The 23044-nt window shown below is 32.2% G+C and overlaps 2 protein-coding genes across 6 annotated transcripts in view; both read left to right on the top strand.

Moving 5' to 3' along the window:
* LOC126738056 (uncharacterized) overlaps positions 1–20583 on the top strand; it is a 29794-nt gene extending 9211 nt beyond the window's left edge. For 2 of the 4 annotated variants that reach the window (XM_050443231.1, XM_050443232.1), the window contains exons 2-24: positions 11555–11766; positions 11823–12177; positions 12229–12603; positions 12660–12871; positions 12959–13102; positions 13163–13409; positions 13463–13599; positions 13661–14069; positions 14120–14280; positions 14340–14948; positions 15007–15322; positions 15373–16072; positions 16125–16376; positions 16432–16863; positions 16914–17169; positions 17281–17462; positions 17515–17704; positions 17760–17969; positions 18287–18649; positions 18706–18860; positions 18912–19134; positions 19344–19679; positions 19738–20583. In XM_050443231.1, the coding sequence (XP_050299188.1) occupies positions 11607–11766; positions 11823–12177; positions 12229–12603; positions 12660–12871; positions 12959–13102; positions 13163–13409; positions 13463–13599; positions 13661–14069; positions 14120–14280; positions 14340–14948; positions 15007–15322; positions 15373–16072; positions 16125–16376; positions 16432–16863; positions 16914–17169; positions 17281–17462; positions 17515–17704; positions 17760–17969; positions 18287–18649; positions 18706–18860; positions 18912–19134; positions 19344–19679; positions 19738–20525 (7212 nt within the window). In that variant the 5' untranslated portion in view covers positions 11555–11606 and the 3' untranslated portion in view covers positions 20526–20583. Of the gene's footprint in view, positions 1–11527; positions 11767–11822; positions 12178–12228; positions 12604–12659; positions 12872–12958; positions 13103–13162; positions 13410–13462; positions 13600–13660; positions 14070–14119; positions 14281–14339; positions 14949–15006; positions 15323–15372; positions 16073–16124; positions 16377–16431; positions 16864–16913; positions 17170–17280; positions 17463–17514; positions 17705–17759; positions 17970–18286; positions 18650–18705; positions 18861–18911; positions 19207–19343; positions 19680–19737 lie in introns of those variants that run through there. The other 2 variants (XM_050443233.1, XM_050443234.1) reach the window with 2 other exon arrangements.
* The window catches only part of LOC126738060 (synaptotagmin-15-like), a 196081-nt gene that overhangs the window by 72418 nt on the left and 100619 nt on the right, over positions 1–23044 (top strand). The window lies entirely within an intron of this gene.

Genomic DNA, 23044 nt, shown 5'->3' with positions numbered 1-23044 from the left:
AAATTATTTATTAATATTAGGTTTAATTAATCAGTTTTAATTAGGAAAATAATACAACGCTTGTAAAAAATACTTTATTACTCGCTTACTTAATATTTTTCTATATATAGGCCTATTTTTAATACAAATTAACAAATTTCTGGTTTTTCTTAATAAAAGTACTGGAGAACTTTTAAATATCGTGTATCTCCATCTCTAGCGTTTATGCGGGCTTAAAGACACTTACTCTATAAGATGTCATTCTTGTGCCATTCTTCCCAAACAGAATGAACAAGCACTTGTATAGGCCTAGATGGGCTTCTGGGTACCGCCACTGTCCTGGTTAGCATGTTCTAAGGATGTTTTATAGGATTCATGATAACGAATGCCTTCTGATTTCAGATCTGGTACAGTATGTTCGGGAGTTATCATTCCTAAAAACGAAAGCCTTACCAAGAGCGCATCACCATAGTCCGACGTAAAGGTCTAGAATCACCCTCATATATCTGTACCTTAAATATAAACTAATTCTGTGCGACCTATAGATATGATACCAGCCCCGAACATAGCAATTTCTCCTGCAAAGGGTAGTACTGCAGCAAGCCGCGCAGCTGCTGCGTGTTGGTTCCATCTATACATGTATTCTTTGATTATCCTGCACCAAACAAATTCTGGTTAAAAAAAACGAGTTCTGCAGATAAAACCACGTGCCATTGCGCCCACTATAGTCAATGAACTTTGTACTCAGGTTGTAGTCGAGGTACCCTCTTGGTCGGCGACATCTCAAACCTGTTGCCTGTATTCGCCTCCACAATGTAGAGACTATACTTGAACTCATCACGCATATCTCGTTTGACTGGCATGGCATAGTTAGATTCCTTCGAATGTTTCAGTGAATATTATTATGATGTTGATTAGTTGCACGCCTTCTACTGATTTTAGGCGTCATAAAGAAAATTATTCTGGAGATATCGATTCCAAGTGCGAGACACATCACTTTGCTCAACCCCAACTCAATTAGTCACAAACCTTTAAAAGTAGTCTTAAAAGGCCTTTAAAAGTAAATCCAGTCCATTCTTGCAGTCAATCTCACCTATGACTTGTCAAAGCATCTTTTACGTGAAACTTAGCCGATAGAGTTTACAAAAAAAATGTTATTATTTTTGTCGGTAATTATGGTACTCTAAGACTCAAAACTACCTCTAAATATAGATTATGTTAATAGTAACTTTAGACATTTCTAAAAGTGGACCTTTTTTTATTTCGGAAATACGAAAAAATAAGATTTTTCGATCAGTTATTGTATACAGGTTAGCACAAAATTTACGATTAGTTATTTAGCGAAATAGTGCTGTAATTGGTACCCTCTAGAAGTTTGGATAAAAAAAGTAACAGAGCCTTGTTTCTAAAAAACCTTCCTTATATTTACCGAGTTTTATGCCAAAATCTAAAATGCTTCTTATTCAATAAAGAAAAATAAAACATAATTCACAAACTATTAACTTTTTGACTAAAGTATGCTTAGGCTTACGCTTAGCTTGCAATTCACATATTTTGATCTGTTGTGTTTTCAATATCGAGATTTCCCAACTTGTCGCAGACACTAAAAATTAATTTAATTAAAATGAATATTAAATTATAATTAAATGAAAGAACATTTTAAAAATTGAAGAAACAAATAATATGCAGCAAAATATACATTTTCGAAAAAAATTGGCACAGAATTTATGCAAAAAAATCAATTGATAATAAAATAAAAATATAATAAAAGACAAAAATGTATAAAATGTACCATTTAAAATCAAGGTCTATGTAAAAATCAGGTTTTTTAACCCTTATTGTTTTTTTATACAAAAACATTTAATTAACTACTTTAAAGACGAATTTTCAAGAAATCTAAAAATCATATTAAAATTGACAAATCAAAACTGATTGATACATGAATAAAAAAAATTTAAAATAATTTTTAAGTAAAATGTATCTAAACATTAAATTATAATTTAATTCAAATTCAAAATAAGACTCTAGAGCGAAGACGTGTAACCATTTATTACATGTTGTTAGATCGTGTGTGTGTATACTTTATTTTCGTCAATTTGGTATGTTGGTATCTTTGCAAAGAGTGGATGAGATTTTTATATTTAAAAATGCTTGTGAAGCTACACTAATTCGCCACTACCAAAACAACCTAATCTGCTACCATAAATATAGTTTTTTTTAACAAAGTTTATTTTTCATAAATTGGAAGTGTAAAACAAAAACTAAATCGTGAAAAACTGCTATAATCGTCGCCGGAACAACTTGGTTAAAGGAACTAATTAAGTGCCATTATAGAACCTTGAAAAGTAACTCTTTACTAAAGTCCCTCTGTTGACGTTAAACTATTTTTTAAATCATTTGGAATTTAGTATTTTGGACGGTTTATTCAGCGATAGGTTTGAGACTAGTTTTAGAAACTCTTTTAATAAATTAAACAATAAGTTAAATCGCCTTAAAACCACCAACAGATTGAAGTCTCTAACTCTAGAGATATCAAATAAAATTTGGCCAATGTCATTTTTAGGTCCATAAAAGATGTTTTAAATTTGTCCGACATTACCTCTACCAAAAAAAGCATACATATATAAATCTTTATAAAATAAACTTACATACACGAGAGACTAGCTAGGGAGGCGTAAAGTGTTTTGCAGACGACTCATTTAGGAAACAAGGACACCTTACGTACTAAAGTAACAAATTTTTTAAATTCTGCTTGTGGCTCAAATAGTATCAAAAATCAATAAAAAACACCTAATTCCCCTAAAAAAATAAAGAGTAACGATTTGATCTTGTCAAAAAAAGACAAGGGTCTGCAGGGGGGTGCTTAGTGATTTAAAAAGGGGCTGACTATATTCAAAAGATATTTGATTTTTTAGTTTCAGAGGCTTTTGTTACAGTTAATAGAGATATCACGAACTCGTATTTTACAAAAGTTAAACAAATGTTGGGAGGTGAAGATTAGGTCTTGAGTTCTTCAACACTAAAAAAGAAAAACTGTATCGTATGAATCCTAAAACTCCGACTCTATATGATCTTTCTAAAATCCACAAGAGCAATATTCCCCTAAGACCAGTAATTTCCTTGCTATACTACTTCTTGAAATATAAAAAAAAAGGCCTCTTGGTAATCAACCAGAATTTTTGTCAGTATTCAGTTTGGCTATGGGTGCTATGTCTCTGCCTACAAAAGATTTTCATGAGCCACATGGAATAATTAAATATCATAAAGCATACATAAGATTTTATGCATGCAGTATGGGGGTTGTAACGCAGTATACATGGCCAATCTGGTAGAAAAACCTGGACATGCATTAAAGAATATGTAGCGTTTTTTGAAAAATATAAAAATGCCGAAGTCAGTAATCCAAACGAGCATTTTCGAACCATTTATCTTAAAAAAAAATTCCAGGGGTGGAGACTGAAATACTTCATGTTCCCCTAAAGTTAAAAAGCTGGACCCTCTGGAGAAAATGTAAATTGCGACGGCTAAAAAGAGTCCTGTTCTCGTGTGTGTAAATAACGTAGTTACTTTCGAGCCAAATCTCATTTAATTTAATATTAATTAAATTATTAAAAATTTAATTTCATATTTTTTATCATTGTCCCTACCATTATATATAGTCGAAATCTTAAACTTATGTTTAATAATTATGATGAAATTTAACTAATTTAGTATTAGTGTCCAGAATCTAGATAGTCCGTAGGATTTACTTATAATAATTTAATCTTGTTTATAGGATTTATTTTTTTAAGGTTTTTAGTGTTTTTTAGTTAAATTTCATTTTGTTTAGACTGATATTTTTAAATTTAGACCTGATGTTGCTCTAACTAGACCGCAAGACGTGTAGTCATTTTATATACAGTGCTTTTCTTTGAAGTCCCCCCCCCCATTTATTGTTTGAACGGGTCAGAAAAAATTTTTGAAACTTGGCATAAGTAAATTGGTCTATAGATACTATTTTTCACAGTAAACTAGGTAGTTGTAAATTCCAAGATGGCGGCTGGGCGACATCTTGAGAAAAAATTTTAAATAGAAAGGGGGGTCGTGTGGTACGTCTCTTTAAAGGTCTCAATGAGTACTTTATAACCCTGAAATATTAGACCCATATCTTAACTCGTTTCAAAATGGCGGCCTAATAAAAAAGTATTTATTTTTATTTTAACGTTTTACATTTTAATGATTTTTGAATAGGTAAAAATCAGTGTACGAAAATAAATGCGTCACTATTTTATTTTGACATAAAAACGACAGTTCTAAATGTCAAAATAACACATAAGCGCCATCTTGAATAAATGCATTAAATAGAACTCTTGTGTTACCTCATTTAAAAGGTTTTATTGAGTACTTTTAATATTTATTACATGGACTCGGTGGACTCCGTTTTGACCTATCTAAAAGTAACAGCCAAAAAAATACACTGTTGCGATTTTATTAACGTTTTTAATAATAATATATATTAAAATTTTTTTTCGAGTTTTTTTAATAGCTATTTGGTTTTTGGAATGTCTAAATAATGTTCAATAACCTTTAACGTGAAATGTGACATACGAGGGCGGTTCAGTAAGTCTTAAGAAACCAAAAAGTTAATCTTTAAATCCAAAATTCAAAAATTATAAATTATTTGTATATTATTATTAAAAACGTTAATAAAATCGCAACAGTGTATTTTTTGGCTGTTACTTTTAGACAGGTCAAAACGGAGTCCACCGAGTCTATGTAATAAATATTAAAAGTACTCAATAAAACCTTTTAAATGAGGTAACACAAGATTTCTATTTAATGCATTTATTCAAGATGGCGCTTATGTGTTATTTTGACATTTAGAACTGTCGTTTTTATGTAAAAATAAAATAGTGACGCATTTATTTTCGTACACTGATTTTTACCTATTCAAAAATCATAAAAATGTAAACGTTAAAATAAAAAAAATACTTTTTTATTAGGCCGCCATTTTGAAACGAGTTACTTGACACAATTCATAACTTTAAAGAAAAATAAGTCCTCAATAAATATGGGTATATCAGCCAATAGTTGTGAGAGATCATATTGTAAAAAATGTAAGTAATTATCCCCGTTGAGGTTTCTCGGCAAGTAGTGTGGACCGATGAGGTGTCTCCCAATCACACCTGCCCAAACATTAACACTGAATCTTATTTGGAAAGACTTGGCTCTGGTCAAATGCGGATTTAGGTTTTTCTTTTCCCAATAATGTAAATTATGTTGGTTAAATATCCCCGCACGTGTAAATGTTGATTCATCTGTCCATAAGATGCTTGTTAAAAAGTGTTAATTTTCAACGTCTGCGTGAAGCAAAAAGCGGCAAAATTGTACTCGTCGTTCATAGTCGGTTTGCAGAAGACCTAGAATAGAGTATCACGATGCCAGTAAAAATTGCGGAATTAAGTTGTTGATGTAGTATGAAATTACCTTGCACTGGGGTGTAATGGAAAGGATGCCTTCCTTCTGTCTTGACAACTGACCATGCTTTCCATGTAGAAATGTTTAGATCTGTAGCTACTTTCCTTGTACTAGTGGTGGGATCTTCATCGAATGCGCGAATTACATTTTCATCTACAGCAACATCATACTGCCTCCGATTGATCCTCGGTTCTTGAAAATTTAGATTGCCTGTTTCCCTTAATCGACGAAAAGTGTTGTGGTGGGGCACACGCCTATTGGGGTATTGCTTCTCATAAATTTTTTGTGCTTCTCGCGTATTACCATTAGTGATGGGCTGAATCGAATACTTTAAGGAATCGAATATTACGGAATCGAGTACAACTTAAAATCGAATACTTAAATGAGTACTGAGTACTGATCCGGATAACTGTTTTATTTTTATTGAATAAATCTTAAAAAAAACTAAATCCGACATTTATTTTTTTATAACATATAATATATTGTGGTACATCAAATATCACACATTTTTAAAACTTAAACTAATAAAAACAAAAAACTTATTTTATTTATAAGTTGTTTCATTGAATAAAATAACTTATATAATTTAAAAAATACACAAACGAAAATTTATTTAAAAAAAACACATTATTTCTAAGATTTAAAGTAAAAACAAAAATGAAAAGCAAAAAAATTACTGCAAATAAAAACTATTCAAAAAAATAATCTGATTTAAATTTTTAGGTAGTAAGCGATTTCGTCGAACATTAGTTCGACTTGTCCTGCCTTAGAAAATATTCTTTCTGATGGAACAGGCGTTCCAGAAATACTTAAATATTTTTGGGCTAATTACAGTTCTGGAAACATAGTTTTATTTTGGCTCCAAAACTGAAATGGGCACTTTGTTCTATCCAAATTTGGGAGTTACAAATGTTGCCTTATACTTAACATTGCTGTTGTTGTCGGTGTTACAATTGATTTTTTTTTCAATAATTTGTCATCAAAAAATGCCCAAAGATCTTTAGATAGGTCTGATGTCGGTGGCAAAGAGTTTGGTTCAAGTTCCGGCATAGAATCAGTGCTATTTTTTAAAACGATTTGTTTCACTTCTTCTAATACCCAAGACTCAGCGTTTTTAGCGTTTTATTCCAGTCCAAAGCCTATACCTTTGAACCTCGGATCTAACAATGTCGCTTTTGCTACAATTTTATCCCTTTCGAGCGGAGCAAGCCTTCTTCCTATCACCTCCAATAATGACTGTTTTAATTTTATGCCAACCTCCGTTGTTGAATTTATATGTTGTAAAGTGTGTTGTAGTCCTCTAATTAGTGGTATGATTGTAGATATCGTTGGATATTTTTCAGCCGATAATACTGACGTCATAATTTCGATAGGCTTGAGAACTGGCACACAATCCCAAACAATACTCCATTCCATAGAGTTTAAACTAAGTGGAGCTTGAGGCAAACTAGATAATGTTACGGACAATGCATCTTTAATCTCTAAAAGGCGTTCTAACATAAATAATGTCGAATTCCAACTTGTGGCAACATCTTGCTTAATTTTGAGAACTGGAAACCCCATTTGAATCTGTGTCGTTTTCAATTTTTCGGTCGCTAGTACACTGTGTTTAAAATACGAAACTAGTGTTCGAGATTTGCTGCAAATTAATAAAAAATTATCGTTTTCTTCTATGCTGTCGGTAACGCATAAATTTAAGGTGTGTGCCACACAAGGGTGATTTACTGCATTTTTTATGTTACTTCCGTTATCGGATACAATTGTAACGACTTTGTCTATAATTCCCCATTCATTTAATATTTTTTTTAATGTGTGACCAATATTTTCACCAGTATGGGACCCAGAAATCTCATCGGTAGACAAAACTTGAGAATTCAACTTATCCTTATAGCTAAAATGGCATGTTAAACTTACATAAGCAATATTACTATCCGATGTCCATATATCCGTAGTCACTGAAACATAGTTCACCGGACACAACATTGCTTTAATGTTTGATTTTACCTTAACAAATTTGTCTTTTAAGAGAGTGTTTGTCAAATATTTCCTACTAGGGATTTTATAAAGCGCATTAAGGCTGTTAGCAAAGTCCTTAAAACCTTTATTTTCAACAAAAGATAGTGGCTGAAAATCTAGGACAATCATTTTTAACAGCTTTTCATTTATTTCTTTCTTTTTCTCGTCACTAAGTTCAGTGGTGCTCGGTCCACCAAATAACTTTAATTGTTTACTTTTTTTGGGTTGAGGCTGCGATGGCTCAGAATTTTCACCGAACGCTTTCTTTTTTTCTCTCACTTTAATTTCTTTGGTTTCTTGTTTACTTGCATCAATATTAATATTTGTGCTATCTTCTCCATTTTCTTCCCTATTTTCTGCAAAGTGTTCAGGTGGTTCATTTGACGTTGAAGCTTCTGAATTATCAGTGAGCTGCTTGTACTGGATTGGGTGTAGTCGGGTCAGATGTTTTTTTAAATTTGTCGTACTTCCATAAAATTTCAACTTATTTTTACAAATTAAACAAATAGCTACACTTTTATCCTGTTTCTTAAAAATTTCCCACACATCGGACCTCATTATGTTATTACACACGTAAGAAAACTCGAAGAAAATTCTCACAAACAAACTCAACATTTTAACCAACAACAAAACTCTTCATCTAATAGGAACACAGTTATTTATTTTTTCCTATACGTCTCAAAAGCAAAAGCAGATAAGCAAAACTAAAATAACTAAATACGTGCAATTTTAAAATTTTTTTGTCTAACTAAAAAAAAAACATTAGACTCAGCTCCTTTTACGTTTTCTCCGAATCTGTTATCTGCGTGCCGACAGAAAGGGCTCCTATGTAAAATATAATAAAGTATAAAAAATCGTTGCAAAAAATGCCGACGTCTATGCCGCCGACCGCCAAGTGCCAGCCGTAGGACCGTAGCAGCGGAGATCGATTCAAATCCAAAGATTCGATTCCGTTCCGTTGGGAAATAATGTGAAATAAAATCGAACTATGTTCATTCTCGATTTCGATCGATCGTGCTCGAGTACAAAGTACAGATCCAGATCACAAAATAGTAGTTTACTACTGAATCGAATAAAATTTAGGAATTCAGAGTACCGGAATCGATTCCACACTGAAGTACTCGAGTACCTTCGATTCTCTTAGGAATCGAATACTACTCGATTCCCGTATCCGAATACTCCAATCACTAATTACCATTGGATCTTTTATAAGCAAAGACAATGTCGGCGTATTCTTCGGTAGTGTATGCAGCCATTGTGGCGATAACGATACGAAAATAAGGAAAGTCACAAAAACAATATAAAAACTCGATTAACAGGAACAATAACAACAGTATTAACAATAACAACTACAGAAACGATACAATAATAAATTAACGACTTGGGTACGTAAGAAAGCTAGAAAGTTACACCACGACAAATGACAAATGTCAAATGACAACAACAATATGTAGCACATATTGTTGTTATCACAACAACAGTCCTATAGCATGTTCCACGATCTCCTCATTTGACCATTCAAAGAATCGATGCCGCTTTTCAAACTATCAGAAAAGATATGCGGCTTCGTCTTACGACAGTGGAAATGTGACGTCGACGTAGGGCATATATTAGACCCAGGGGAGCGCAGTTTTAATAAGATTTGTAATTTTGAAATAAATACATAAAATTAAAAAAATATTTTTTTTTACTTTATTGTCCTTAAAGTCATGAATTGTGGCAAGTTAGTCGGCTTTGTGTTACACATCGTATATCATTGAAAAGGGTATTAACTGGAGATGTGTTTAAAACTACCCGAACATCTTAATAGATTTTAGTTTTTCTTTTGCGTCAAGTTAAAGTTACCTTTCATAACTTTTTTTGCTACTTTTATTAACTTTTTGAGCTCAAAACGACTTATTTCGGTATTATTTGTACTTGATATTGATTTTTTTAGATTCAGGATACATTACAGCCTAAATACAAATGTAAAAAAAACATGAAAAATATGGTGAAAAAATTTAAAGATGTCAAAAGTCATATTTTTTTGAAAATCTTAAAAATAACACAAAATCAATGGTATAAAAAAAAACGAGACTTTTAGAGTACAAGTTTATAGAGAAAATATCTTCTATCTGAGCCTATCTATATGCCCATCAAGTTTGGCTAACCCTCCGCCAAACACCCTGTATATATATATATATATATAGTCAAAGTCAAAAAATGAATAAAGCGTACAATATAGGGCTAAGTGTATTTAAAAATCAGTTTTTTATTTTTTTTTGTATTAAAAATATAAAAAACTTTAACAGGAATTTTTAAAGAATTTAGTTTGAAAACATTGATAAGATTCAATGATACATCATTAAAATAACATTTTCAAATAATTTGTAATTAAAATAAATATTGAATTAAAATTAAACTATTTAGATAGAAGAAAAAATCAAGACTAAGGCAACTGATACATATATCGCATCATTAAAAAAATAGACAAATTTAGAGTAGAATGCTTACTAGTTTTTAAAAATAAATTAAAAATTATTTAAAATATTTTAAAACATAAAATATATGAACCGTACATTACAGACCTTAAATTGTTTTACAGTAGAGTAGCTAAACTATTTAAATAAAAGTAATTTATAAACTAAAAGTAAACGAAAACAGATGAAAAACATTTTCTAATATTTATGTTTTAATTTCTTCTCTGATTTGTAAGAATTTAATAATTTTTGCAATGATTGAAAAAATTATAAATATAAATTAATTTAAAATACATTGAAAATTACAAAATAGATAAATTGATAAGTCTGGAAAGAAAATTTTGTTTTTTATTTATAATAAACATATTATTAAAAAATAGAAACCTTAAGAAAAAAAAATAATATAAAAATTAATTGAAATTAAACAATTTAAACTTCAATTTTATTTATAATAATATAGAATGATTCAAATTTTTGGAAATTAAAATACAAGTATAAAAAATCTAATTGATTATTAAAAAAATTAAAACTTTCATAGTTTTTGAAGAAAATTTTAAAAACAATAAATATATAATTTTAAATTTGACTAGAATATAAAAAAAAATAATATTAAAAAAAACAGAAAGCTTATGCTTTTTGAGGTAAAAAAATTGAATTTTAAGAATGTTATTGGTCTTTATAAATTTTCTAAATATCCTAACTCTATATTACTGTAACATTCTTGATATGTCTTTGAAATTAATTTTTCAATTATATATTCTGATTCTCACATACAAAAATAAATTTTTCAGAACTCGAACCAGTTTATTAAATATACCAATAAATAAATATCGCTTTAAATATGAATGCCAACCAGTTTTTAAACTTTACAAAGAACTTACGCAAGAGCTAGAAACAAGAACCTGCATTGAGGTAGAGAGAAAATATCAATATTAATTGCCGGGTCGTTACATAAAGTCGTTTTTTGTTTTACCGTTTTAAATTATAATCGGTCCATAATATGTTATTACCTGTTTTAATTAATATTTAATTATTATTTTAATATTATTATTATGTGCTTCAGTTAAAAAAATAATTATGTAGAATATTTATGGTGCTTCAAGGAATTTGTGGAGGCTGAAATAAGAGCAAAGATGTAAATAAGTAGCAATAACTTAAATCCAAAAATATATATATAAAATTATATAACTCGAAGGTTTTTATTTAAAAATAATAAAGTTGACAAGAGAAACTAGAAAAATAAATTTCTTTCAATTCTATTTTCAGAGACTTTAAACTCTTAAGTTTTTGAAGTATCTACAAAGAAAGGCAATTTTCATTAACTAAAAATATTTTCAACGTTGACCATTATCTGATGGTTTTTTATAAGAAAAAAATTTAAAATACCCATTTTTTTCATGATACAAACAAAAAATTTATTAAAAATTACCGACATATTAATCGTAATAGTAATCCCAAAGAAATTTCCATCGCATTCAAAGAGAAACTACAAGTTCAAGGTAACAACATCTGGCAAATATACATAAACGTCAACCAGCAAAAGATATTACACATCAAACAATCTCATTCATGAGTAATTTCTAGATAAGCCTATACTTAAAACAATTTTTAATTAGTTTTACATCCACTTTCATTTTTACCAGATTTGCATGAGCAAATACAAGATGATATAGTGTATCCATAAGACAGTACAAAATGAGGACAGTCATAGTGTTTCTTATCCTTAGCAGTATTTTTAGTGCATACGGTATTAGTGTTCCAACAAACTGGAACGATGCGGAACAAAGAAATAGTGCGGACATGGGTTATATTAACCATAGATTTTCCAGAAGAAATGATAGACTTGAACTACCAAGTATGTACTTCGTTAATAATTTTTTTATATATCATAATTTAATAATAATTTTACAGATACCAGACCTATAAATCATCCTCTAGCACGCACTATTCCAATGGTGCCGCAAGCTAATTCCCAAATGATCCTAAACTCAAACGGATTACTTATAGTACCACAAACTCAAAAAGAGTCACCCCTAAAACAAAATTACTTAGACTATCGCTACCAAAGGGAGGACCAAAGTTTTGCACCTATAAAACCAAACAAGAAATACCAGCAACTACCTGATCATGTTTTGGGAGTACAACCCTTGGGCGTAGTTGACAAATATCGACAGCTTAAAGAGGCTCAAAAGATGCAGGATATGGTCAACAGACTTGTTCATCAATATAATCCTGGGCTATTCAATCAATACCTTGAAACATCTGGGTAAGAAACCTTTATTTGTTGATTTATTTTCGTCATAAGACACTTTTCTAGGCAATATAATGCTCTGCCTCTAAAAAACATAAAACCACTAGCCCTAACTGAGGAAAAACCTAAAAATCATCAACTAATTGAATCTAGTACTTCTAACGAAAATCCTAGTTTAGAGTTCAAAAGAGAACTTGATCATTCCACTAAGAAGGAACCAGTATTTTTCGTCACAGAAGGATATACGAATGTACTACTCCAAGGGCCTCATCATAAAAAAACATATGTAGAGAATGACGAAAGTAATGACCTTCCGACTCAACAAAAACCACCACACAAACGTAAAGTGACAAAGATTTATAGAATTCATAACAATTTGGGGGGATCTCGTAACAATTTAGTTGAAGCGGATCAGCCTGGAAAAGCAAGATATTTTCAAAAGTAAGTAGCTTAAAGCAAAAAAAAATCATTAGTTTAAATTGTTTAATATTTTTAAGGCCTGAACTTTATGAGGAGGAAGACAGAAGAGTAGGACTAGAAAAGCATTTGCATACAAATTATAGGGATGACACACTATATGAACCCAAAGATGATAAGGATTATGAAAGGGATGATATTGAAGATGAAAGAATTTCAAGTGATGAAATTGATGATGAAGAAGGAGTTTCCAACAAGGATGAGGTAGACGATAAACAAGACCAGACAAACGGTAAATTTTTTGATAAGTTTTTTTTAATTTATACGTTTATTTAGTAATTGGTATTATAAGAATAATCTCATTTTATTGCTATTAAAGTTACTTTAGTAACTACTAATACCAAAGAAGAAGAAATAGAAGAACGAACAGAAAATAGCGATGACAGAAAAGTTGAGCCTAAAAGCGAATCAAGTGTAAAAATTGGTAAAAGCGACGACGAAACAACCAAACCTCAAAATTACAGTAAGCCCGCTGATATAAAGACAATTTATAAAAATATTATAACTAAAAATGCTGTTTCAGGTAATAATGCTCTTCAAGAAGACAAACGGGATCTAAAACTCGAAAATCAAAAAGAAGAAAAATCAGAATATAAAGAAGAGGATGTAGAGGAAACCGAAGGAAGTGACGACCTTACCGATAAAGACAAAGAAGTGTCACATAGTGAACATGCTGACCCAAAACCTCCTCCAACCAAACCAATCTATCCTGGAGAAGGATTTTGGGCAAAACCTGAATTAAAACATAGACCTCATATATCCCAGCATAGGTCAGATAGATCCAAGCACTTTAAAAGAGTTTCAATAATATATTTTATTGTAGATTCCTTAAACCTGTTGAAGAAGAACAAAAACCTGATGGGTTTAATGTTTTTGAAGATCTAGAGAGATTTTTTGAAAGACAAAAACATAACTTTGGAAATACATTTAAGCTTGACGAAGAGACTACTACAGTAGCAAGTAATTATTCTTCAGTAATCATAATGGCGTGAAAATTAAAGAGTATTTAATTATTTTGTAGGTTCTCCATTTGCTAATTATTTTGAATCTATACGCACTCCTAGTCCAGTACGTCCAATCTTAGTTTACGATCCCTTTACAGAATCTAGTAATAACGCTCAAACACATTCGGAACCCATTGAAGCCACTACTGAAATTTCCAAGCTTACTGAAGCAACAATCGCTGAAGATGATAAAGATGAAGATAATTCAAAGGAAGATGCAAATAATTCAGAAGAGGAAAATGAGGAGTTAGAAGAAAATGATGAAGACAGTGATGACGATGAAGATGAGTTTGTACCGCTAAGGCTCTATACTCAAGTTAGGAATCACGAGAATATTGAGCATGAACCTTATAATCCTTTGGAGCATGGCAGACTAAGAGAAGTTATTAAAGATTCAAAGGTGCAAACGGTGTATACTGAAGAAGGGTAAGAAGGATATTTTATTATGACATAAATGGGCACAGTTTAATTTTTAGATACGAAGATGCCGCTTATGATCATGCCGGCCATGAGAAAAACGCCGAAAAGGATCAAGGATATTCGGAGTTTGAGAGAGAAAAGGAAGGAAAAGCAGAAGATGTTATAGCTGATACTCCTGACAATGACAAAGAACTTTCCAAACAAGTGTCCGTGTTAAGTGAGTGTGATTTTGTTGTTGACTTTTTCTGTTAAGTATATTATTTTTAAAATTTTCAGATGATTCCGAACATGTCCTTATTGACTCGTTAGCTTCAGACAGTATTGTTCCTAAAATTATTACAGAAAACGACGTAAAAGATTCTGGTAAGAAAAATTTACAAAATAATAATTTCATATCAACCCAAGAGGTTAAAACTACTCAAGTGAAGGATAAACCTAATGGTAATATGGAGTTAGAAATCGAAAGTGAGGTTAAGGTTATTATGCAGCCGAACAATAGTAGCGAGTCACATAAGTACGTAAAAATTTATCCTAAAATCCTAAAAGAAATTGAATATGATCAAAAAACTGATGACTCTATAAAAGAAAATACTAATGATGAAAGTGATGTGGCAGTTCCAAGAACAACAGAGTCAAGTACAGTATCCGGAATTGAATCAATTACAAAGACATATCCTAAAGTGGTAGTTAAGGTGATAGATGAAAGTGGAGCTCTAAAAACTATCATTGGCGAAGATAAGTTACAAAGAACTAAAAGATCTGTGGAGTTAAGCCCTTTTGGTGGTTTTGAAGCAGATCTTGAAGTTCTCAAAAATATAAATCATACTTTTGAGCCTTCTAAGCCTGAAATCGACGTTGAAAAGTATCCTTATTATCTTTTACCAGGTGAAAAAATATATATTTTGTTTATAAACCTTGATTAGTTATTATTAATTACTTGTAGATTTAAATGAAAATTCTCCACTGCGTTACGCTGAAAATTTTGATAACGTTCCAAAAAAGACGGAAGGCGAACTGACATTTTATAAATTGGCAGATCAGCATGAATGTCCTGAAATACCACAAAATATTGATCCAGTACCTGAGCATGTTAAAAGTGCCCATTTGAAAAAAGGTGAAAACGAAGAGTCTCTAGGGACCGAAGATTCTGAAGAGGGAGATGATGAAGAGGAAGAGAGTGTCGTCGATAAAAAACAACCAGCAACACCGAAGACACCTAGAATAAAATTGGGGGATAAGATTGATTGCCTTAAAGCAAGGTTAGTAGGATCCAAAGATCTACTTTAATATATTATTATCTTTTTTTTAGATATTTTGGTGATAATCCTTTCGACAGTCCATTTTTTAAAGAAGAAACTGTTGGTCAAGTAAAACCTATTTTCAAAGATTTAGAGCATATACATAAAAACCCTACTGAAACTATTGCTTCTTGGAGAAGATCCGATGATAACATAGTAAACACTAATGAAGTATTTGATCAGAGTGAAAAAGAAAATATAAAAATTGCAACTGAAAATCGAGAATTGGCTTCACCTATTAACTTAACCAAAGCATCAGAAGCTGCTGCTGAAAGTATCAATTCAGTAAGCAAAGTTTCAGCACCAATAGGACTGGCCGTAAATGACGTTATTGATGAAATTAAGCCTACAGCAAGTCCTTTGGTTACCCTAATAACCACTCCACGATATACAATACAACTTACACCGGAAAATATTTATGATCAAATAAAATTGCTTGATCATTTGCCTGAAGATGATACCACTACAAATAAAAAACCCACCGATAAAAATAATTTAGAAGATGAACATTCTCAAAGAGAAGAAACTAGTCAACGAAAACCAAAAATTCTAGTTGAAGATAAAATTGGTCCAGAAGCGGAAGCTCTAAGGCGAAGAAGGATGAGACCAAGAAAACCTAATTATCAGATATTTGATGTTAATAAGTTTCTTACCACTACACCTTTTAATTTAATTAATACTGCTTCAACAACGATACTTCCAAAACATAAGGTTTGTGTCTTGGTTGTTGATTGTATTATAAGTACTAATTGTCCTTTTATAGGTTATAAGTGAGGTTTATTACAAAGATGAAATCAAGCCTAGCGAACAGCTGAACGTATTTGCAGATGTTCTGAATAACATTAAGAATTCAAGTAAAATTGACAACGTCCCAATGCAATCTGTGTCAGATTTCGCTGAACCTAGTGCAGTAACGATTAAAACTTTAGAAGATTCAACTATTGTACCAAGAGAATCTACACCATCCATCGTTAGGGTGAAGAAGTTCCAAAGTGATAGTTCCTATTTATCTCAGGTATATCTTTCATCTATTATTTCAGAGTTTAGTAGTGTCATCATAATATTTTTAGAATAAGATTGAAGTTCCAAAAACTACTCTAAGACCTCCAGCCCCACCTAGACAAGTAACAATAGTAGATAATCATCAAAAACATTACAATAGTAGACAACCCAACCTGAGTTCCCAAGACTTTAGAGCTAAAATTCTTCAGTCTACTAGTACGTCTAGGCCGCTTAGACCTAGCACCATTTCTCCTAAGAGGAAGCTTCTTAAAAGGAGGCGTAAACCTTCCTTAACCACCACGACCACTTCAACATTAAGAACCACCACAAACATTCATATACCTAAGCAAAATACTCCTATCAATCATCAACCATATATCATAGACTTTATCGAAGATACTGATAAAGTGGTAGGTCTAGTACCACCCCAAAATTTTGAATATAGAACCATTGTTGTTGAAAATTCCTTAGATAGAGATGGACCAGACAGTTACGAAGAGGTAAAAAAAATTAAAAAAAAATATGACAAAATATTAAACGAGTGTTTTAGCAATCAGAATCGCCAAAAGTGATCCCAGTAACTGAGCATACAGATGAAGCACCACCCGAAAAACCTCTTAACATATATTCTTACCCGGGGTTAAAACCCCCAATGCCCCAAAAAGTGAGGCCCTATTCTGATTTCTTTGTAAATGGTGCTTTGGTGAATGAAAACCTACTGAGGAGGAGAATAGCACATGTTGGTCATTTTAGGACCAAACGTGATGCTGCTAGGCAATCATATGCTGATGTTTCCAGAAATCGAGGTAGAATTTTTAAGATCTCAAGCAATAATAATGGTTTAAGTAGTCTGCGTTCTCCCGATTACACAACTCTATAAGACTTCGTCGCATCAGGTTTTCTAAATAAATTTTTAGGTAAACAAACAGCTGGATTAGAAGAATCTGTTGGTTCAGATGATGAAGCAGATGATTACGTCCCTCATAGGCCCAAAAACTACCACTATGATGAAAAAACTGGTAAGATCATTTACCATAGTAAACCGAAACCAAAAGAAGAAGAGGAAGATGAAGTGGAATATGAAGAAATCGAAGTACCTGTAAGTATCACTTTTATGCTTGCCAAAACATGTCTACATGGAAATAATTTAGGATACTCCTGGTATATATTTGGAAAAAGCAGAGGATGCCACACACCCCACTCCAGAAAAAGTTACCACAAAACAATTGCTTGCTACAGCAACTCCTCCTCCTGAAGGAAAAGACCTGCTGGACTTCGTGCTTAAGCTAAAAAATAATCCAACATACGAATTTATTCCTGATCCAACTACTTCAAAACCAGGTATAACAATTTATAATCTCATAAGTGAAAACTTCTGAAAATTAATAATTTCTAGGTAGTAAACCTGCTACAACTGAAGGATTTACAACTGTAGATCCAAAAAGTACAGACCCTCCGGAATTCTTAAACATTTTATCCAAAGTAAAAAGTGACAGCAACTACAAATACATTGAAGATCCAAAGGAGACTAAGAAAAAATCTAAAGTGACCACTCCATCCCCTGAAGAGGAGTTTGAAGATGACGAGGAAGAAGAAACAGTGCCTCGTAAGTTCATTGTAAACTCCTATGTTGCTTCTACATTTGCCCTTGCTTTTAGGCAAAAGACTGACAAGACAAATTAATCCAACTAATATATTTAATATTGGTGACTTTTTGCCTAAAATACAATCGCCTATTTCATCAAGCATTCCAGAAAACTTCTTTAAAAAACATATTGTTGAACGAATTTTCCCTAGACTTAAATACATGACTCTCTATGACATTGTTAAAGAAAAATATAAACAAACTGATTTGTACAAGTTTATTAGGAGTGAGTTTTTCAGCTAACAAAAAGAATTCACATAAGCCATTGTTTGTTTCAGAACATATCCAAAACTCACCTGGAGGGCAAGCTCAAGATTTGGGAAACATTGAAATATTCGACATAGGAGACTATTTACCAAAAATCAAACCAGTTACAACAAAAACTACTATAGACTATTCCAAATATAAAACTATTCAAAGAGACCGTCCGAAAACAACCCCTTCAACGTTAGAAGAAGATGAGGAAGATGATTTGGATTTAGGAAGAAGAGAGGAAGTGCTTAGTAAGCAGGATCATAGTAGAGGAAATGTACATAAACAAGAAGTTAATAGAGAAGAAGAAACTATTGATAGACTTATATATAGTGAAGAAAGTGATGAACGTGAAAAACCGACAACTACAACTACAACTCAGAGAATTGGTACTTCTTGGCATTTTTAATACAGCAATTGTATTCATATACAAACTTTTTTTTAGTTCAGCTAAGAAGAGGAACGAGACCAACCACAAGTAGAACCGCAATAGAAGTTTTTGAGCCTCAAGTGGCCACCACAACTGCCAGAGCCAGAAGAAGACCAATAACAACTAGGGGAACAAAAAGACCAATACTGGCTACCGAAACAACTGAAAAGGTAAAACAAGTGGATTTTTACTCAGAAGTGTAATTTAATTAAATATTTCAGGTTGCAAAGGTTTATCCAGCAAACTATTCTACAGATTTTACAGACCAGCCGCAATCAGCCTCCTTTGAAAAAGCCAAAAGGGTGTACAGACGTAGACCAGTAAGAATACGACACACTACCGAACGACAAGAAGAAAATGATGAAGAAGTCGATAAAATTGTCAGAAGAAGTATCGATAATAAGTTTGATTATATAATGGATGAATTTGAAAAGGCATCTTTAGGTAGATGAGTAGCTAGTAATAAGGCGCACTTGTAAATACTGTACAGAAGTAAATAAGACCATTTTTATGTAATTTGTATGCAGTTTCTTTAAATAGACCTAAGTACATATAAATGTTGCACAATTTTGTTGTTGGGGCACTTGTAAATAAAATGGTGAGCAATTAAAAAAAATCAAGATTTTAATAAGAAATCTAATAATTCCTTGTAGAAAATGAAAGTAATTCAAATAAATACCAGGCAATTAGAAAGGAAATCCTAAATGATCATTACCCTGATGATGAATCCGAAGACGATGACGCTAGTGAGAGTAAATTACACGAGACCCTGCAAGAAACACCGTCAGATGTTGAAATTATTAATAAGGACTACGATAAAAGAAGAAAACATGGAGGTAACTATAAAGAAGTCACTGATGAAGATAATCCAGATGATATTAACATAGAAACAAGAGAAAATTCTGATAGTAAGGTAGAAGAAGCTGAAGAAGATACTAATATTGATGAAACTGAAGCACGCGTAGAGAAAATTGAAAACCCTATTAAAGGTAAAATTATATAAACTTGCGACTTTATTAAAATGCTAAAATGTTATATTAATTTCAGAAAAATTCAAGGATGCTGAAGTGGAGATTGTTGATAAGAACTTTGACCAAACCGAACAACATAGCAAATATAAGGCAGTAAATGATTCCTTTAAGAATAAAGATAATTTAAAAAGCAAAAAAATTGACGTTGAAGTAGTAAATCAAAATTATAATAAGGAAAAGAAACACGGTGGTAATTACAGATCTGAAACAAGAAACCCTAAAAGCAACATAGAAATAATAAATAAGAACTTTGACAAACAGAAAAAGCATGGTGGGAACTACAAGTCTGAGGAAGACGCTTCGGAGGAACAGCTTATTAAACTACAAAACGAAAAACAAAATACTTATCCTGCAAATAGGCGTGTTGATACTCTAGAAGATCCAGAAACTACTGAATCCTCTTCAATCCCCCAACAACAAACGACGAAAAGGCGCAGATTAAGGATCAGAAAGAGACCCTCAACTACCACGGAGCACAGCATTCGACTATCAGATGTAGTTCCCAAGCCCGATCATTTTTATTCTGATCCTCAGCTGCCCAAGGATATAAATCAACTTATAACAAGTCGTACACCAGTGCATCTGCAATCGGAAGAAGTATCAGAGCTGGCTCAAAAGGGGGATGATTTTAAAGAAGAGACTGAAAGACCAAGGAGAAGAAGAATTAAGCTTAGAAGAAGAAAGTTTGATTTAGCAGAAGGGAAAGAAATGAGTGGGAAAGAGGTAGAGAAAATTGACGTGACCAAGAAGCCAGTGTTTGAAAGAGATCCCAGTAAAAGATTGTATTATTATGTTAAAAGTTAGATTTTAGGAAGCAAATGTAAATATGTGATTCTTTAGGTGTAAGAGTTGTTGTTACTAATAAAGATGTTAATTAAGTAGAAAAGTAGTTTTTATGAGATCATACTCGAAATACAGGGTGTTTCCTAACTACGGTACGAAACTATACAGGGTGAATCGTTAGGTCGTTTTATGAAAGAAAGTTCCTATGAACGTATGTCGGGAGTTGCTTTGTTTCTGAGATACAGGGCGATGAAGGTTCAAAAAAATAACGGTATTTTAAAAATACTATAACTATCCTTAAACTGATTTGGTTGAAATTTGGTGCAGTTATTTAAAGTTATAAGACGCTTAGTTAGCTGTAACTACATTGAAATTATTAGGTCCAGTGGCGTGTCAGTGGGCACCACACGCTTATTGTTGAGAAAAAAACAAGGCCATTAATTGTTTTGCAGCTTTTTATTTATTTTTGAATTTAAGCAACTAATAATGCAACTTTCTCGTTAATATATTATCTTATATTATCTTCATATCTGGCTTTGTTTTCGAAAAAAAAAATTAAAGTATCTTTAACTCATTCTAAAAATTATCCATGGACGACAACATGAAATAAAAACCAATTAATTCGATAAACAATTTCGACCTTAAAGTAAATGAGCAAAATGCCTACCTTCTGATAAAATACACGACTGCAAACGATTTGTCATTAAGTGGCTGACACGCTCAAAAATACCTGGAGTATCCCTTATGATATTGCAATTGACAATTATCCGATTCCTCAAGTCATTCACATCTAGAACAGGAGTTTTATAAACAAGAGTCTTCAGATGGCGCCATAAATAGTAATCCAGGGGATTCATATCAGGACTGCGAGCCGGCCAATTTTGAGGTCCTGCACGTCCAATCCAGCAATTAGGGAAGATGACGTCGAGATGCTGACGAGCAAGAACACTGAAATGAGCTGGAGCCCCGTCGTGCATAAACCACATGTTGACTCTTACTTGTAGGGGTACTTCTTCTAATAAAGTGGGCAAATGGTGTTGCAAGAAATCCGTGTAGGATTCACGTGTTAATCTTGCCGGTAAAAAAAATGGGCCAATTAGGTAGTCACCAATAATTTCCATCCAAAAGTTCAGCGAAAATTGTTGCTGAAAATGAGTTTCTCTAATAACGTGGGGATTTTGGCCAAAAAATGATCATTGTGGAAGTTCATAATAGCATCTCTTGAAAAATTTGCCTCGTCCGTAAATAAAATATTTAGTAGGAAATTATTATTGTGTGCCATCGTATGAATCAACCACCTGCAAAACATTAATCTTGGATGAAAATCCCGAGGCAGTAGAGCTTGTACATGCTGTATGTGATATGGATGCAGGAGGTTTCTTTTTAGAACTTTCCAAACGGTTTTTGAACTGACTTCAACCTGCAGTGCAATCTTCCCGATACTATTGGAAGGATCTTCTTCTATCGCATCAAGTATAGCTTCTTCCAGTTCAGGCGTTGTTATAGTTTTTGGTCTTCCACCACCCATATTTTTATTAAAACTCCCAGTTTTACATATTCTTGCATGTAGTTTTCTAAATGTTTTTGCACATGGAATTACTCTGTTAGGATATCTGTCCTGGTAAATTCTTCGTGCTTCTTCCGCATTTCCATTTGCTATTCCATAAATAAAGTGCATGTCGATCATTTCATGGTTAGTAAAATTATTCATGATGGAGTAATGAATCACTGCTAATTGACAGCTGAATTTTACTTATAGCAATTCTATCACTGTTAGCTGGTCTCCAAAGCAGGTAGGTACAAAGGAGGTACTTGAATGGACTTGCCAATTATTTGTCATAAGAAGCAATGTATTTGTTATTTTGTTGTATTTCAAAAATCTGATAATAAAAAACGTAGAAGTTGAATGTTTATTATCATAGTAAACAAGACACAAGAGACCAAAAAGTCGTGCATTGGAGGGTGGACATTTTTCCTATGAATTAATTGGTTTTTATTTCATGTTGTCGTCCATGGATAATTTTTAGAATGAGTTAAAGATACTTTAATTTTTTTTTCTAGAAAACAAAGCCAGGTATGAAGATAATAAGATAAGATACGAAAAAGTTGTATTTTTAGTTGCTTAAATACCAAAATAAATAAAAAGCTGCAAAACAATTAATTATTGGCCTTGTTTTTTTCTCAACAATAAGCATGTGGTGCCCACTGACACGCCACTGGACCTAATAATTTCAATCTAGTTACAGCTAAATAAGCGTCTTGTAACTTCAAATAACTGCACCAAATTTCAACCAAATCGGTTTAAGGATAGTTATAGTATTTTTAAAATACCGTTATTTTTTTTGAACCTTCATCGCCCTGTATCTCAGAAACAAAGCAACTCCCGACATACGTTCATAGGAACTTTTTTTCATAAAACGACCTAACGATTCACCCTGTATAGTTTCGTACCGTAGTTAGGAAACACCCTGTATAGAAATACTGAAAAAGTCCATTACATTTAAAAAAAGTCTTACAAAACTAGAAAAAATATAATTTTG

This window comes from Anthonomus grandis, chromosome 6 (genome assembly GCF_022605725.1).
Source record: "Anthonomus grandis grandis chromosome 6, icAntGran1.3, whole genome shotgun sequence".
NCBI lineage: Eukaryota > Metazoa > Arthropoda > Insecta > Coleoptera > Curculionidae > Anthonomus > Anthonomus grandis.
The sequence above is the reverse complement of the archived record's forward strand: the minus strand, read 5'-3'. Positions and strand labels throughout refer to the sequence as shown.